Source organism: Ictalurus punctatus, chromosome 18 (assembly GCF_001660625.3).
Source record: "Ictalurus punctatus breed USDA103 chromosome 18, Coco_2.0, whole genome shotgun sequence".
Classification (NCBI taxonomy): Eukaryota; Metazoa; Chordata; class Actinopteri; order Siluriformes; family Ictaluridae; genus Ictalurus; species Ictalurus punctatus.
In genome coordinates, this window is record NC_030433.2 from 1,050,565 (window position 1) to 1,069,208 (window position 18,644).

At 43.0% G+C, this 18,644-nt stretch overlaps 1 protein-coding gene across 4 annotated transcripts in view; it reads right to left on the reverse strand.

Annotated features, from left to right (window-relative positions):
• shroom3 (shroom family member 3) overlaps positions 1–15,860 on the reverse strand; it is a 56,193-nt gene extending 40,333 nt beyond the window's left edge. For 2 of the 4 annotated variants that reach the window (XM_053688004.1, XM_017492171.3), the window contains exons 1-2: positions 15,053–15,860; positions 1,616–1,770 (exon numbers count right to left, since the gene is read on the reverse strand). In XM_053688004.1, coding sequence (XP_053543979.1) covers positions 1,616–1,770; positions 15,053–15,160 — 263 coding nt within the window. In that variant the 5' untranslated portion in view covers positions 15,161–15,860. Of the gene's footprint in view, positions 1–1,615; positions 1,771–12,731; positions 12,999–15,052 lie in introns of all 4 variants that reach the window. The other 2 variants (XM_053688003.1, XM_053688008.1) reach the window with 2 other exon arrangements.
• Positions 15,861–18,644: the final 2,784 nt, after the last annotated feature.

Here is an 18,644-nt window from a genome sequence, read left to right on the forward strand (position 1 = left end):
ACAATAAATAAATAAATAAATAAATACATACATACATAGATAAAAAGCCTGATCAGTTCTGGTGCATGATTAAGTTGTAGCAGAATGATGGGAAGAGAAGAGCATGGAGAAGGAAAGGACGGGTCAAACCTGGTGGAGGCAGTGTTACGGCATGGACGTGTACGGCTGCCGGTGGAACTGTGTCACTGGTGTTTATAGATGATGTGACTGCCGATAGAAGGAGCAGGAGGAATTCCGAAGCGTACAGAGCTATACGTTCTGCTCAGATTCAGTCCAATGCTGCAAAACCGACAGAATGGCGCTTCACAGTACAGACGGATAATGACCCAAAACATACTCCAAAAGCAACCCAAGAGCTTCTTAAGGCAAAGAGATGAAATATTCATAAACGCCCGATGACCTCAACCCAATTGAGCACGCTTTTCACTTACAGAAGACAAAACTGACGGCAGAAAGACCCACAAACCAGCAGAGACCTCAACCCAGGACCATCATTCCGCTCCCACACGTCCACCCCCTCACGAAGCCACGCAGGTGTCACACAATGCCTGCCTTTATAACCATGTTACTAAGCCTGAGAAAGGCCATGTCTCGGAGTGTGTATGTAAGAGAGACAGGTAGAGAAGGGGTGTGTGTAAAAAGCCCTGTGTGTGAAGATTTGGTGTCGGTATGTGAATTACGCGACCATGATCTCCGAACTCAAACGTCTGCTGGGACAAGTCACTTAAATCACTGAACCAATCACAAACAGTTCCACCAATCAGAACGTCCTAAAGACACTAGGACACCTAAAGAAATGTCATGGCTCGTTCCACCAATCAGAACCATTTAAAAAACCTCATACCGCATCCGACTTAGCTCGGAAGTGGGAAATCAGAACTCACTAGCTAATGAGGTTTACTCTCATTGGCTAGTGAGATATGGATTGACGGATCCAAAGACGCCTCCAGGTTTGTCATTTTCGACCAATCAAAACGCCTTAAAAAGTCACAGCTCCTTCGACCAATCAGAACATCAGAAACATCACAACCCTTTCAAACATTCCAAATACCTTAAAGAGCCCCTTACACCAATCAGAAAGTACTAGAGAACCATTACTTCTACTCTTTCTAATCTGAGTGCATACACTGTAACTGTGTGTGTGTGTGTGTGTGTGTGTGCTCGCTCTCTCTCTCACTCTCACTCTCTCTCGCTCACTCACACACACACACACACACACACACACACTATCCATCCTGCTCTCAGAGGATTAACGCTTCACAGGGTTCCCCCTACAGGCCAAGCTGTGCTACTGCCAGCCACCATATATGGTACATGTTAAATTTCCAGACTTGATCCACTGATGAAATCACGGTAGATCACATCGTGTTAAAGAGATCGTGTTAAATCTCCCAGGTTTCATTAAAAATCTCTTCGTTTGTGTTCCGAAGATGAACGAAAGTCTTACAGGTTCGGAACGACACGAGGCGGAGTAACTGATGACGGAATTTTTATTTTTGGGTGAACGACCCCTTTAAAGAAAGCATGGACCGCATTTTAAGCAAATATTTAGTGGCTGGAAGTTTGAGGCTTGAAGTGTGTGTGTGTGTGTGTCTCAGGAAGTGTGTTTTCTGACCTGCGCACTGTGAGTTGGAGAGTTTTGTAGGATCCTTTGACCAGAGAGATGGCCTCCTGTCTGAACCCGCTCAGCTCCACACCGTTGATGATGACCACTTCATCCCCGACCAGCAGGGGGCACTGTAGAGACCTGGCTTTACCACCCTCCTCTACCTACACACACACACACACACACACACACACACACACACACACACACACACAAACACACAAACACACAATGTAAATGATTTAAATACAGAAACTAAAGGTGGCCTAATAACCCACAAAGAAAGAATAAAGTACAAAAACCTCTAAGGAATGTTTTCTCTGGAGCTGCGAACACACACACACACACACACACACACACACACACACACACACACAAATAACCTTTTAAGAGTCTGAGATTTTAGGGATCTGTTTCTGGAACACACTGTGTACTTTGTAGTCAAAGCCTGGCAAGCTGAATGATATTACACCACAGTGCTGCTGAATCATCGAGTCCGTTCCGGTCAGAAGGTGTGCATTAATTTTGGAAAACATCACAGCTCGAACAACAGCTCCGCCTGCAACATGAACCGTAGATTTATATTAATGCGCTCGTTCCAATGCCTTACTGTTTCTATAATAACAGCTCATTCACAGGCTCTTGTATAGCGGATGCTTCCTCAGACTTAGCCGATCTTGTATCCACGGGCACGTCCGTCCAACACCCACACTGCCCGTCTTATCTAAAGAGTCTAATGACGGGAAGCACCGATGCGGCGTAACGGTTCAAACAGTCCCAGCGGGAAACAAAGTATGCGACATTTACACTGACCTTAATGGAGTTGAATTCGGTAAAAGCTTTTGGGACCTGCGTTAAGACTAAAGCAGCATTCGAGCGGTGATGAACACACAGATAAGTAGCTAGCTTTATCTCCAGTGTAGGAACAGTCTCGAAAAGTGCTGCTACTCAGACAAGGGCACTCGGTGTATCATATGAGGAAGAGGCACGGAAAGTTCAAAAAATTCTGTTTCGGTACTTTGAGATACAGTTCCTGAAATCCTTGATTTGCTACGGTCCAACGTTCCAGCGTCCTCAGAGATCACAGTGTCCTTCCAGAGTGTTCCAGTGCAAGGATTCCTGGGAAGTTTGTCGAGGTACTCTTCTTAGCGCCTTAACGTTCCAATCTCGAAATATTTTCTGAGTCATAGTTTCCCCCTTCGTGTCGAGGTTCCCATGGTGACAAGCTCCACGTGCTCACGTGTCTGCCGCGTTTTATCATCTTCATGATCGGTTAGTTGGCCGATTATTTTTTCCGATTCGTCGATCGATCCGATGGGGGCGGGGCAAACTTTCAGTACCATTTTTTCCGTTTAGTTAAAATAAAAATTCACAAACCGAGTGTTACAAATATAAACTTCACACTAAAACTTGACACAACTGTTTGTCCAATCATATAAAGACTGGAAAGCTTATATTATATAATAGTATTTACCTGTATTTAATGTGGGTCAGGGACCAGCTCTACGTCTAACTTCATTTATCTACCAGCGTCTATCCTCAAGGAGCCCCCTTTTAGTGCATAGTGTAAGAATACTGTATACTCTATCCATCCTCCCATCCATATACTGTGCTGCTTATCCTATACGGTGTCGCAGGGAGCCAGGAGCCTTTCCCAGGGGACTTTGGGGGACATTCTGGGGGACATTCTGAACCGGGTACTGTATACTCCGTAGTACATCACATGATACTTTCAAAGAAAATGTAAAAAATAAAAATGCAGTTTGGAGTACGGTGTTTGGACAGAGAAAAAGCTGGGAGTTCAACACTGCCCTCTAGCCTTAACAGTTAAAGACGTTCAGGCTGCATTTCCAGTGGAAAAGAGAAATGCCTACAGGATGTGGTTCTCGACTCTCCCGAAAGGCTCTGTGTCCAAGTGTAACGTGACGGAGTGTGCGGAGAACACCCAGACCTGCCCAGCGACCTGCTGTTTCTCAACGCACACATTATTACATAAATCAATCAATAAACGCCGCCTGGTGTGTTTCACTTCCTGTGACATTCTTCCTTCCTTTTCTTTTCCTCTTTCCTGTCTTTAGGCTTTGCTGCATCTGTGCACGGTCATTCATACGAACACGCCCATGAGAAAAATGAGTCTCAGAGTGTTGTCAGAAGAGAATATCAGCGATAATTACAAGAGTGAGCACAGTCGCTAAGACCGGAGCTATAAATCATTTCGTTTTTAGAATATTCTGGAAAGATAAGAAAAGTTCAAGAATTCCTTTTCTGGTATGCACGATACAATGGGGAATGGAAAAAGAAAAAGAAAAAAGAACACGAGGATGAATAATAAACAAGGCTCCTACGTACACCAGAGCACAGAGCACAAACTCAAGCAGTCTCCGTAACCCATGCCATGTTTTCTCCCGCTAATGCATTTACTTGCATTTACGTAACGGAAGCGTGGGGAAATTTCGCAGATTGCACCTGCAGTTAAAGCGTCATTCAACACTAAACTGCATTTTCTGAGATTTTGACAGAGATGTTCGTGTCGCACATCATAACAGACAATCTCAGCATCCCTTAATTTTAATCGTAGGAGAAAACTGGTTCATTTTGAGCTTTTTTTTCCCGCTCGTTTCGTCTTCCTGGTTTAAAACCTCGGTCGCAGGCGGTCGCGTGGCAGTGTACTATAGTACTTCGACGACACGTCTGTGTCTCATGGTTATTCACGAGCCTGCGTGTTCTTATCCTATGAGAAGATGCGGTCTCATAATTATCCGTGACGGCGCGTGGTGCTTTCCTACAGGTGTAGTAGATGAGAGGGGTTCGAATGGGGCGCAGGTGTTCGTTTCAGTGGTGTAAGAGTTCCGGTGTGTTTATTCGGGAGAGCGATGAGAACTGGATGACGGTGGGCTTCGGACTTGCTCAGGAACGCAGTCTGCGTCTACACGACGACGCGGTACTCGGTCCCGAGGACTTTTCCATCCCTTCGAATGAGGTGCGTCTCATTTTAACATGACAAGACATAACGTGAGCGAATTAAACCGCTTAAAGCCCCGCGGGCCGTCGCGTGTAAAAACTATACAACGAGAGTCCGTGTAGAAGGGAAGAGCCGTCACCTTTTATTCGTGAAAAGCTCGAGCCTCTCAGCTAGCCTATATACTATCCATAAGTGCAGACATAGGGCTGTCCATATACTATCTATAAGCGTAGACACTATGCACGAAAGGATTCATTACTGAAAGTGTTGAATTTCCAAATATTCAGTTAAGCTCAGTGCTTTGACCCTACAGAGCTACAAACACCTAGAGACGTGTTTACTCAAAATCCAGGCTGTTAACTTCAGAATGCAGCACAAACTGAGCGTTTAAAAGCAAGCTAAACAGTGTATCTGATTCTCTTTAACTTTCCCTCACCCCCAGCTCTGGAGTCGGGGGTAAGAGTCTGTCTGTCAGGGCAGGGACTGTATTTGGAGACGGGGCTCGGAAAAGCAGCACCTCAAGAGACGAGCCTGTTCTCTGTTATCCAAGATAGATGAAGTGCATGTTTGGATTGTCAGGGTGTCTTTGTGCTACTGAGGTGTGTGTGTGTGTGTGTGTGTGTGTGTGTGTGTATATCTCTCTTTATTCTCCCCATCACGTCTTTTATTTTCGAGCAACAGCTCTTAGAAATTCCTCTGCTGACATTCCTCTCTCCTCTCGACTCTTTTGCCCTCCTCCTCTCCCGCTCTCTTGACTCAGTGTCTTATACAATCTCTCTCTCTCTCTCTCTCTCTCTCTCTCTCTCTCTACCTCCCTTGCTTTCTCTCTGTCTATGTTGGATCCTTGCCTGCATTCCATTCTTCCCTTCCCAGTTTGTGATGGGGACTGTGTATGAGAGGACAAAATATTATATTATGGTTATACCGTTCCATATCATAGTCGTTATATGCCTCTAGAACTCTGTCGGTAAAGCTGCGCTGTTCATAGTAAAAAGATTGCAAAAATCACACAAATCAGCCTGGACTCGTACGTCTAGGATTTTACGTGTTTGTGCGGTGATTCATCCAAACACAGACCCTTATCTGCGGCATCTAAAAGCAGGTCACACAACACCACATTTAACAGTCGGTTAGAGGGTTTATTCAGCTTTCTCCAATACAAAGCCAATACAAGGCCAATAATATTATGGGATGGATACGGATATTGTAAAACCTATGATGCGCCATGGAGAGAGCGAAAGCAACAGAAAGAATGCGATGGCAGCGTACCCGCTGTTATAGTACTTTTTCTTTTTGGCGTATAATCAAAGCATAGTACTTTTACTCGAGTTTAAAAAAAAACAAAACGTTCACATTCGTTACATTTATTCTTTGATCACCGTTACAGATTAAATCAATGCGTCAACCCGTTCGTTCTATTGAAATGTGCACATTTTAAATAATTCAATTTCCAGACCCAAAACAGAGAGTTTCCTGACAGTTTCAGGCAGGAAATGCTTAAAGCGCCCCGATCGTGCACTTGATCAGTTACCGTGAGAACAGAACGGGAGGTAAGACACTTTCTGATTGGCCGCGTCGACTGTGCAGAACGTGGTGTAGTTTGTTAAGTATTTTTTTCCACCGGATGCTTTATCTACTCTTACTTCAGTCGTTTTCTTGAGCGCTACTTTTGCCCGTGTGAATGATCACTACATTAGCCGTCCTTTTACTCCTGGCGGTGCGTCGTGTGCTCTATCCGCCACTCCTGAAATGTCAAAAATATAGTGTATCACAGGTTTAAAGAGTTTTGCAAAACCTACAAATTACAGCAATAGAATACACTGTATATAGAAGAACAAAACCTGATTATGGCCAGATTAAATGGCACGATAACACGAAACGGACTTGTGGGGTTTTCTATGTGTGTTTTTTACATTTTTTTTCTTCATGTTCCCACCCCAACACTCCCTTCTGCATGCCAACTCGGTTCTACAACTTCAAGCGACTGGCGTATCCTTCTACAAGATCTAAGCACGCTCGTAACCGAAGATCTGTAGTGCTCTGGCTCTTCAGTCGTGGAATGAGTTTCCCTTCCATTTCAAACATCTCCATTCTTTCCACGAAGGGATTAAAGACCTGCTTCTTCAGACAGTATCTAAGAAAATCATTCATTTTATTAATCAAACCTTTGTTTTGAAAGCAAGAGGGAGTATATGTCCAGCTGGGTATGTAAAAAAAAATTCCGTCCAGGACAGAATTAAAACCGCTGATTAGCTCTTACAGCCCCCTGCGAAAGTATTGGAACGCCAACTCTTATATTTGCGCACACTGAAGACATTTGTGTTCGTGATCGAAAGATGAGTGTGAAACAGTAGATCCGAACGTTCCGCTTTTATCTCCCGATATTTACATCTTAAAATAAATGTTGTGCAGCTTTGAAAAATGGCGCTTTTGATGGCAGACCATCCAATTTGTCGGTGAGGAAAAGTATTGGAACAGATATTCTTAAAAGTAAATTAAACTCAATAACACTAAATATTTGCGATTACTGCTGCAAGGTGGTGACCCACCGACGTGACACTGAGCAAACTGTCGCATTCTTTTCTTGTGATGCTTTTCCAGGGCTGTACCGCAGCTCCTTTCTGTTGTTGCGCGTTTTGGACGGCTTCTCCTTTCAGTCTCCTCTTCAGGACGTGAAATGCACGTTCAACTGGATTAAGGTCTGCTGACTGACTTGGCCAGTCTAAAACCTTCCACTTTTCCCCCCGATGAAGTCCTTTGTTGTGTTGGCAGTGTGTTTTTAGCCATCGTCATGTTGCATGATGACGTTCCTTCCAATTAGATGGGATACAGGATGTTTCTGTAGACTTCTGAATCCAATCTGCTGCTACCGTCATGAGTTACGCCATCAATAAAGGCTGCTGAGCCCGTTCCATGCAAGCCCAAGCTATGACACTGCCTACACCGTGCTTGATGTTTTGGATCATGAGCAGGTCCTTTCTTTCTCCACATTTTGGCCTTTCCATCATTTTGGTAGAGGATAATCCTGGTTCCAGAACTTTTGTGGATCGTCTCTGTATTTCTTTGCAAAATTCCAATCGTGCCTTCTGATTCTTACCCCTGATGAGTGGTTTGCATCCCGTGGTATGGCCTCTACATTTCTGCTCTCAAAGTCTTCTTCTAACGGTAGATTGTGACACCATCACCCCTGCCATGTGAAGGTTTTTGGTGGTCACTTACTGTTGTTTTGGAGTTTTTCTTTACAGCTTTCACAATGTTTCTGCTGTTATTTTACTTGGCTGACCCGTTCTATGTCTGACTGTTATCACACCAGTGGTTTCTTTCTTTTTCAAGACATTGTAAATGATTATATTGGCTATGCCCAATGCTTGTGCAATGGCTCTGATCGATTTTCCCTCTTTTCTCAGCTTCAAAACGGCACGCTTTTCTCCCGTAGGCAGCTCGCCGATCTTCATGTTGGCTTATATTTTTAATAACAGATGCAGTCTTCAGTGGCGAAACCCAGGGCGCAAACCAAGAGTAGACATTCTGCGCTATTAATTGTTTAAACAGTCAAACAGGGCACACCCGGGCGACATGAAAACACCTGTCAGTCACATGTTCTAATATTTTTGCTCACTTGAAAAATGGGTGGGTTCAAACAAAAGGTACCATTTTCTAGGTTGTTTAATTCATCGAGATATGGATATCAGGAAATGAACGCTGAAATACTGATCCATCGTCTCATGTTCATCTTTTGATCAGGTTTTTAGTGTACGGCAAAAACAAAACAATTGGCTTTGCTGCCATTCCAATTCTTCAAGACGGAACAATATAAGAACAGACAGCGTTACCACAGCCGATCATGTAACTAATCCCGTGCAAATAAGGCTTTTGTCCTCTGGACATCTGACACCAAATTCATATTTTTCCTCCTTTCTGATAGCCACTAACCATTTTCCAAAGCTCTCTGAGAAATCCTACGTCCTGTGATACAACTGGCTGTTGCTTCTTACTCATGAGCACTATGGCATAACGATTAGTTGAGTTTGATAGGGACTGCCAATAACTGTACTGTTTCGGACATATCATAGTGACCAAATGCTGATGGATGTAAACGCGGCGATCGCGAATTCTGCCAAAAGCGCTCTGGCTAGAAATTTTAAACCAGAATTTCTCTTCAAACGTCATTTTCATTTAGCAAAAGTGAAAGTGACCGATCAAGAAGCTTCACACTTCTCAGGTGTACAGAAGAGTCTATTGTTTACAGGAATAGAACTCTGTTATTTGCCTCAGCCTTTGAATACCGTCAATGAATGGCAAGGACTGCGAAGGTGTCGAGTAACAGGACGAACGTTCAGTCCTAGACTTCCGTAAGCACCACTTCAGGGCATTACGTTTACACTACATGTATGTGGAAGGGTCGTAAACCCTCTCGTTAGTGACATTCTCAGAGATATAGTTACAAAATTTTCGATCTCTGAAAATTATGACCTACCAGTATACTGTGACTCTCTAGCCACCACAGTCCAACAAAGACTAATGTTAAAGCCAAGAAAAGCAGACTTCCATGTACGCTGAGTAATATTTATGAGATACGTTACATAGCCAAAAGTATGTGGGCTCCTGGCCAAGACACTCAATTGTGATTGTTGAACATCCTATGTTCATTCCAAAGGCATGGTATTAATTTGCAGTTGCTCGCACCCAAAGTTTTGTTGGTCAGTGAGCTTAACGTCTGGACTTCAACCTCGGGTTAACGGAGAAAACCTAGAAATTGGAAGATTCCAGAGGAAGGGGTAACGTTTTCTCCTGGGGACAGAGTATGCCCACAATTTCCTTTGTTACTCTGGCACACAGCTCACACCCTTCCAGTGCGTACTCATTTACCAACCTCCTCAGTGCCTCCTAGAAGAATGGTTCCAAAAATGCGAGGGGGTCATGGGTGGTTGCCTAAAGACATCTGGACCGAGCCTTTTTGGTTTATAAGGAATTTGCACACAAACACCGTTTGGAAACACCCACTTATGGTGAATAGAGCTGGCTCAGGAACAGTGAGGAGGCCACTTTAAAGTCATTCATCGTATCAATGAAGTCACATATAAACTTTATTTTTAGTATCACCTCTCATCTAGTTTCCATGTCTCCTCAAACCCAGATTATTGGGTCCATCACCCACTGAAACACGTCTGGACACTGAAGGGTTTCCTGCACACAGTGACAAAATAAAATTTTGGGTGCACTAGGCCTCCAGGAGGAAACGTGACCACTCTTCTGTCCAGTTAGCACAGAAGGTTCGAAGGAATCGTCCAATTTCTCGACTCAACACAGAGGACGCCTCCAATCTCTAACTACTGGAGAGACTCTGCTCAGGATGTTGTAGACCCAGCACTCATCAGGGACTTTCACACACACCATCCTGACCACCCAGCGCTGTGACCCAGGGGGTCTCCCATGCAAAGCCCAGGCAGCTCACGGATTGAGCCAAGCATTCTGTGGAGTACAGCATTTATTAAAGTCTATGACTGAACTTGATACTGTAGGCGACGATACATTCCAGTACGTGAAGCATGCTGTTATTGATTAATTACCATGTCTGCACCTGACCCTATCTTCCAAGATCCCCGGCCAGTTTCCACTTCACGTATGAAGGGAAAGATACAAAGGGAAAGATATCCATGATCCAGACTTCTAAAGAGACGTCTCACGTCTTCAATAATCCAGCCATTCCTTGCCCTCCAGCATTTTCCTGTCTAATGGAGGTGGTCCGTAGTATGTTTTGTTTACAGATCGATCGCCTGAACTTTTGCATGTCTATCATTTTGAGAATTTCCTAGCTCCTTTGGTTTGTTTACTTTGGTTGTTTTTAATAAACGCAACATCTGTAACTGTATCCATCTGTCTGGCATTCATGACATTATACGCTGTGTTAATCTCAATCACAGGTTGTGTTTGTCTTTTGCGCCTTTCACAAGCAGAGGATGGTGCTGACACATCTAAAAACACACACCCAGCACTGATTAGAGCGTGAAGCAGTCAAGGAATCCACATGCTGACATTTCCATCAGCACACCTCTCACCTCCTTAACTCCTCTCTCACTTTCTCTCATGCTGTCAGTCTTTTCCAACACTTATCCTCCCACCTCTTACGCTTTCTTTTGACGCTTTCCCTGCCTCGCCATTGTTCGGCTCGAAGAAACTTGATTTGTGTGTCTATATTCACTTACAGTTTTGCCAAAAGATATCTCATTTCGCTTTTCCTCTGTCACTTCGCTCTTCTCAGATAAATCTATGCCTTTTTAAGCTCCGCCACTCCACCCTGCTGCTGCTGCTTATCTCCTCTGTCGCTCATACCCTTAAGGGTCACAGTGAGTGTGTGTGTGTGTGTGTGTGTGTGAGCGCGTTTATGGTACTGGGGGGTTGCTCTGCTATTGTTTCAGTTCTGTTCACCCATTCAGCCCTACAAACAGCACAAAAGCCCAGCCACCCAGCGGGACATCAAAGCCACAAACACCACAGTGAATTCAGACTTGTTCTAATGCTGTGCCAGTGTTAAAGCTACACGAAGCAAAGGAAGTAAATGTTATTTATAAAGCACATTTAACACAGCAAGGCTGACCAAAGTGCTGAACAGAGTAAAGAAAAGTCCAATTGAAAATCATAACAAAAAGTAAATCCAAATAAAGACAGAAAATAAGACTGAAAAATTAGATGAAAGTGCCTGGGCTAAACACTAAACACCGGGCCCGACAAAACACACAGCAAAAGACACGCAGTCAGCAATCGATTTAAATTTCTGGAAGTTTCAGAGAGGAAAACTGTGTTACACCATCAGAAGGTGTATTTCCATCAAAATGTATTGCAGCGAATGCTTCCATCATGTACTGTTCCAATTTAGAGACGCATCAACGAGATGTCATCAACTGAACCCACACAGTCACCGAAAGACTGGACGACGTATTCTCTCGCTCCCTTTCACCAACCTGTTTATCCTGATCAGGGTCGCGGTGGATCAGGAGCCTATCCCGTGAACACTGGGTGTGAGGCAGGAGTACACCCGGCATGGGACAGCAGTCCGTCAAAGGACGTGAAAGACACTAATGTTGCCATTGTTGGTTCCAGAAACTCCCATATTTTATTAAAGCAAAAAAAGTTATCCAACACCTAACACCAATTTGAAAATTAATTGCCCCATTAAACTTAAAATCTGGTTGTGCCAGCTTTAGTAGCAATAACTGCAGTCAAACACTTCCGATAACTTGAGTTTCAACTTACAGACTGAAGACCGGACATTCTCCTTTAGGATTTTCTGGTAGAGAGCAGAATTCATGTTTCCCTCAATTACTGCAAGTTGTCCAGACCCTGAAGCAACAGAGCATCCCCACACCATCACACTTCCTCCACCATGCTTGACCGCAGGTACGATGATCTTTTTGTGGAATTCTGTGTTTGGTTTACTCCAGATGTGACGGGACTCCTGTCTTCCAAACAGTCCACTTTCCACTCATCAATCCACAGAACATTCTCCCAAAAGGTTTGAGGATCATCAAGGTGTGATTAGGCAAAATTCAGACGAGTCTTAATGTTCTTCTGGGTCAGCAGTGGGTTTCACCTCACCACTCTTCCATGGAGCCATTTTCCCCCAGTGTCTCTCTGATAGTGGAGTCATGAACACTGACCTTTACTGATGTAAGACAGGCCTGTAGGTCCTTTGATGTTGTCCTCGGCTCTTTTGTGACTTCCTGGATGAGTCGTCGCTGTGCTCTTGGAGGAATTTTGGAAGGTCGTCACTTCTGGGAAGGGTCGCTACTGTGCCGAGTTTTTCCATTTAGAGATAACGGCTCTCGCTGTGGTTCTTTGGAGTCCCAGAGCCTCTGAAATAGCTTTGTAACCCTTCCCAGACTGATGTATTTCAACCACAACCTGGTTGTGTCTAGTCCAGCTGAACCCCATCATCAATGCAGTTTCATAGATTTGTGGAATTAGTAACTACGGTGCAAATACATTTTCACACAGGCCCAGTTCGTATCGGATAACGTTTTTGCTTATCATTTAAAAATGCATCGTGTGTTTATTCAGGTTGCCTTTGTTTTACCTTAGATTTTAATGTCTGAAACACTTTAGTAGGAGATTTACACAAAAAACAGAAGAAATCAAAATACTTTTTCACAGCACTGTACATACCTTTATAGCCACAAAGTCCAGCATGAAAATGCACCACGGTACAAACCACACGCCATCTCAAACTGGTTCCATGAACATGACAGTGAGTTCAGTGTACTTTAAAGGCCTTCCCAGTCAAAAGATCTGAATTGAGAAGAGCACCTTTGGGATGGAGTTGAACAGGAGAGTCGCAGCAAGGACGAGGTGATGCGATCATGTCATCATGAACCAAAATGTCAAATGAATATTTCCAACAGCGTGTGAGATCTGTGCCATGAAGAACTGGGGCTGTTGTGAGAGCAAAACCATATTAATGTGGGTTCTTCCTAGTGTTCCTAATAAAGTGTCCAGTTAGTGCATACTGTACAAACTTATTTCTGTTTTTGGTCATATCAATGTCTAATACTGGCTGTTGTTTTTTCTGGAGAGAAAAACAAAAAAACAAGCAAAATGGATCCAATTTGGCATTATAACTCTTCCATCCAATCACACTGTATCAGATGTCTGAGTCATCACTGCACAAATATATCATTCAGTTCAGGTTCACATGCTTTTGTTGGCGCATCCATCACAAAGCGATGCACTATGAAAGGGCAAGATCAGAGATGAATAAAAACAAAGGACAGGTACAGAGAAAGAAAGAGTTGAGGATCAATGCTGGTTTCCTATCTTTCCTCTTCCTTCCTGTTTTCAGTCCTGTGAGTCTCTCCGTTTCTGTAGTGTATAGATCAAATCCACAATCTGCAATGAACAGGTATATATGTATAGGTATACATACACTGATCACTGCACAAGTTTCTCTCTCTCTCTCACACACACACACACACACACACTCAGATGTCATAAGTCTTAGCAGGACTTTCCTCTTATCTTTCTAATCATTAAATCCAACTCTATACATTGTCCCCTCAAATCAGATGTATTCTGGAGTGAAAACAAAACTACACTTTTTTTTTTTTTTTAATCATATGCCGCTGTAATATTAAGTGAGTTTCATGAATGTTAGCATTCAGGCTTTTGTTACACAAGTCTAGAGGCCACACCAAGAATCTGACCTTGTACTCCTCAATTAGCATCTAGTGATTCGGAGCTTTTACCACAGTAAAGGAAAATTCCAGCGTTTTCCAACATGTCGTGTTTTACAATTATTCTGTTTTGGGGTTTGTTTTGTTTTTTTTGTAATGCATGTCTGGAAATTAAGAATGAAGTAGGCAGAAAAGGTCGTATACGAACATGTCTTGCTTAACAGCAACTCCCAGTGATATTTCAGCCGTCCAACTTCAACAACACGACACTAATTATCAGAGATGCACCGATGTATCGGTCAGTAATCCGTATCAACCGATTAAGGCAATTTTGCACGCTGTCGGCCGATAGTCTAAAAACGTCCGGTGATCAGGGCCGTTTATATCCCGTCAATCAAAAGAGGGCGGGAAGACATGGATTTTGTGCTGTGTGTAAAGAAGATGTCTCTCGTGTGGAACGGCGACAAATCTGCAGTTTGTAACGTCTGTAATCTCTGCACTGATAACATTTTACACCGGACGCCGCAGCGGTGAAGCGGGAGTTTCAGCGTCGAGTCTAATTAATATTTTGCCGCGCTGAATTAAAGCGCCAGTACACTGTTGAGACGTTTAAATGAAGACTGGTTGACAAAAAAGTAAATATTGTACAGAAACATATATTTGTAGAGTAGTGTATTTCATATCCAGTTAATGTTACTATATAACAAGTTTATATCATATATCACCAGTTTGATGTTCAGTGATGGAGTAGAAATGCGTGTGTTAGTGGAGAGTGAATGTGAGACTAACGGGAGGATTTTTAAAATTCAGTCGATGTTAATACGAATGAATAACATCCAATAAGTTAATAATCTTACTTTAATCTTCAGAACGTAGTTCGTGTGTTCATGTTAATGCGAGTAATGTGTTTAATGTTGATGAGGCCGGTTACTGTGAAACAACTTGCTGAAATGGAGAGAATACAGTTTTTTATTTGCATTTCTTTCAGAATTGTGGAATTAATTGTTATTCGTTTAAAAGAAGGTATAAAAGGCAGAACTATCGGTATCGGCCGATATCACTCTGAATAATCGGTTATCGGTATCGGCGGAGAAATTTAGTATCGGTGCATCTCTACTAATAATCATTATAGACAAAACCCGGCTTCTTTTCAGGAGCGCGCGACCGCGTTCGGGTCACCATAGCGACGAGTGAGTAGACAGAGAGGGGTGGAGGGTAAAAAAAAAACCCCGAAAAGAATCGTTTTGAAAGAGCGATACCGGAAGAAAGGAGTACCGTTTTGCAAAAACCGATAACCGAGTAGCCAGCTCTACGTACCTTCGAGATGATTAACGGTTCTCCGTGCTCAAGGCCGCCTTTGAGTGTGAAGCCCCACGGTGCTCCGCCGTGCAAGAATGCCTCAACAAACAGCGAGTTTCCGGCCATAGTCACCCTCTGAAAGTCAGCTAATCCTGGGCTAAGCTGGTCCAGAGAAACCCGCTCGCAGGGTTAGGGTTAGGGACTAGCAGTGTTCACTTCCGTCGCCTCAGTCATTTCTCTGCGTTCTCCGAGTCATGATAAGAGACCAAACTCACAAGCATTTCTACATTCTACCTCACAGATAAATAAGACCGAAGAACAAACAATATAGACGTATATGTATATTTACATACATATATTTTTTTTCCCCCACAAGCCGCGAGGCTTAAAGAAAAAGCGCTAATTTTTTTTAAAAATAAGTAAAACAGTCACGTGTGTAATGGTTCGTCAGCCCTTTTCCCAGCTCGGACATTTTGATTTGAACATTACAATAGAATTTGCCACGATCCAGCGCGCGCGCAGAAAAGGCGAGCGCACTCCGCACGGTCGCCTCAGTGAAAGAAAAGTCCTGTCAGAAAGTTCCAGCCGAGTTTCCCCCAATCATCCAAATCCACAGACACGACACGACGCGCGGCTTTTAATCCCACACATAACCTGCAGTTGGTCAGAATCCAGAGATTCCCCGGCGGGTTCTCCTCCAGCTTGTCCGTCGCTGTGAGGAGGAGAGTTTGTGTTTCTCCGGACGGACGGACGGATGGATGAGAGAGAGAGAGAACCCGCGGCTCGCGCGCCCCTCACCGCCCTGCTACAGACACTCATCAGGAAGGTGGCACCGAGTGCGCATGCGCACACGACACGAGCTGATCTGATCGCCTGGAGAGCGCTGAAGTGATTCCCTAGTAGGCTATACCTAAACATAACCACTATAATAGTAGAAGACTACATCAGGTTCCACTGTTCTCAGTAAAGAACAGGAACCTGAGGCTAGAGTGGACATCAAAACTGGGGATTGGGAAAAAAGACCAGGTGAAGTCCCCCCCCCCATATCATATTCAACTGTCCTGCCTTTACCTGCTGTAGCCCATCCACCTCACGCTTCAACATATTGTCCATTCTGAGATGTTTGTCACCTCACTACGGTTGTAAGAAGCGGTTCTTTGAGTAACTGTAGCCAGCTCGAACCAGTCTAGCCATTCTCTAACCTCTCTCAACAAACTGTTTCCACCCACATAACTGATGCTCATTAGATTTTATTTATTTATTTTTTCATTATTCTGTGTAAACTCTAGAGACTGTCGTGTGTGTGAAAATCCCATGAGATCAGCAGTTTCTGAAATACTCAAACCAGCCCATCTGGCACCAGCAAACATGCCACGGTCAAAGTCACAGAGATCACCCCCCCGAGAGATAATCATATCCCTCCCCCCCCCCCCCCCCCCCCGTAATGGAAGCTCTTTACCTGTATCTGCGTAATTTTATGCACTGCACTTGGACCACATCGTTGGCTGATTATATAACTGCATGAATGATCAGGTGTACAAGTGTTCCTAATAAAGTGGCTACTGAAAGCCCAAACAATCCTGCATAAAATGAACAGAACAATAACAAACTGTTTTATTAGCATGATGAGATATGTAGGGAATAAAACATAAAACAGACCGGGCAATTGTTATAGAAAAATGATCATCGATGTGGTGGTGTTAAGCTGCCCAATGTGCCCAAAGTTGTTTATTTTCATACAAGTGTTTTATTCCAATTATACCACAACAATTTGCAAATGATGACATTTTTCAAATTGTTATTATTAATCAACGACACAACATACGTACAGTTTAATTGTTTATAATTACATTTAATGTTGTGGGACATCTTTGAGGTAAATGAATCCCTGTTATCACTTACATTAGAGCCACTATAAAGAGTAGCTCCCTCATCAGCCTTTCCCTTTCTCTCCCATTAAGTTATTAAAACATAAATGCAGCTTGTCATGTTACAAGAAAATGGAAAGAGTAGTCTTCTGTCCTGAAACTTAAGCTTACAGCTTGCTGACACTGGAGACTCCTTCCAAAAAATGTTCAGTTAATGTCTCCTTATAGAAAGCTTCATCATATCACAACTTTATAGCCGCTTATACAAGGAACGAGTATGACAAAAGCACAACACTGCCAAAGGTAAAGAATGTGGAGGGCATTTATCAAGAGAATGTTACAAAGAATTATTGTTTTAATTTTTAATTTTTTTAATTGGTTAATTTAGCTATTGAAAAAAACAGTATTAATGCATTCATGCAATTTGTATGTGCACATGTGCCTAAAGTATGCTTTGTGCATTTATAATGGAATAAAAAAATTCACAACATGAAACATTATATTCAGTATCTGCACACATGTAGCAGACAGACATGAACTAACGCTGAAAACCGTCACAAACAATTTTCCAGAATAGTCCAGTGGGTCAAAATGTACAGTACGATCCACACTATGGTCCACATCAGTGTTGTTTGGGGGGAACAGGCTGACGGGTCTCCACGTTGCCTAAGCACTGATTAAGCTGTGAGATATTAATACCTCTCACAGGCGACTGCAAATGAGTTCTTCTGTTCTGGGACATTCTACTTACTAGTGCTAACCTGCTTGTCTTTTCATTGTGTGTTATCAAGCAGACACACACAAACAGACTCATACACATCGTTGTTGTCCAATGAGAAATGTGTATAATGGGTTGCTGTGGATCCAGGATCTATCCTGAGAACACTGGGCATGAAGGCAAGAATTGGTAACACCCTGGATGGGTGTTTTAATATTTGATGTGTGTGTTGACTCTTCTTCTCTAAGTTTTGGTTTAAAAATAAACCTGTTATACCTGTAAATAAACTTATTTTTAAACCTATGTAACCCCATATTAGGCATTTGAGAGTCGACAACATACAGTCATTTAGTATACAGCAGCGCATTTTGAGTCATTTTAAACATACATTTGTTCAACTTGAAGCCTGGAGTCTATCCCAGGGAACACCGTGGGAGCTTCCCAGAATTTGAAGATTCTGAGACGTAGGCATTGTTAGATGTGCTTTCAGGTAGGACTGGTTTTTGACATCTGCACATAGTCAATAACTTGGAAAGGCCAGCTAAAACAAAGTGAGAGCACGGGATCTTTTGCCGGTAGACCACCAGGGAAGTACAGGCTATAGATAGTGCTCGGGATAATGTGTAAGGGGGCGTCTTTGCTAGCTAGATAATTATGTAGAAAGAAACATGTATGAATTAACATGAGCTAGCTAGCCGATGAACCTAGCAAGTTACTGAAACCCCAACAAAATTTGGCTAAATTAGCTAGCCAGCTAACGTTACCTTTCTTTATACACGGTTGATAATCTAGGTGGTGTTCATTTCAGCAGAGCTCTTTCGGTTAGGTAACATTAAAAAATGCATTCCTCGGATATGGTAGGTCTATTTTAGCACTTCCTGGGGGATATGATTTGGAACTAATGAAGCCTTTAACGACTTAAGAATCTGTGTATTACGGTCTAGATTTGAAGATGTAGACGTAAAATAAATTTGGTTCATGAAATTTGGTTCATGGTTATTGTATATTTGATTATATATATTAT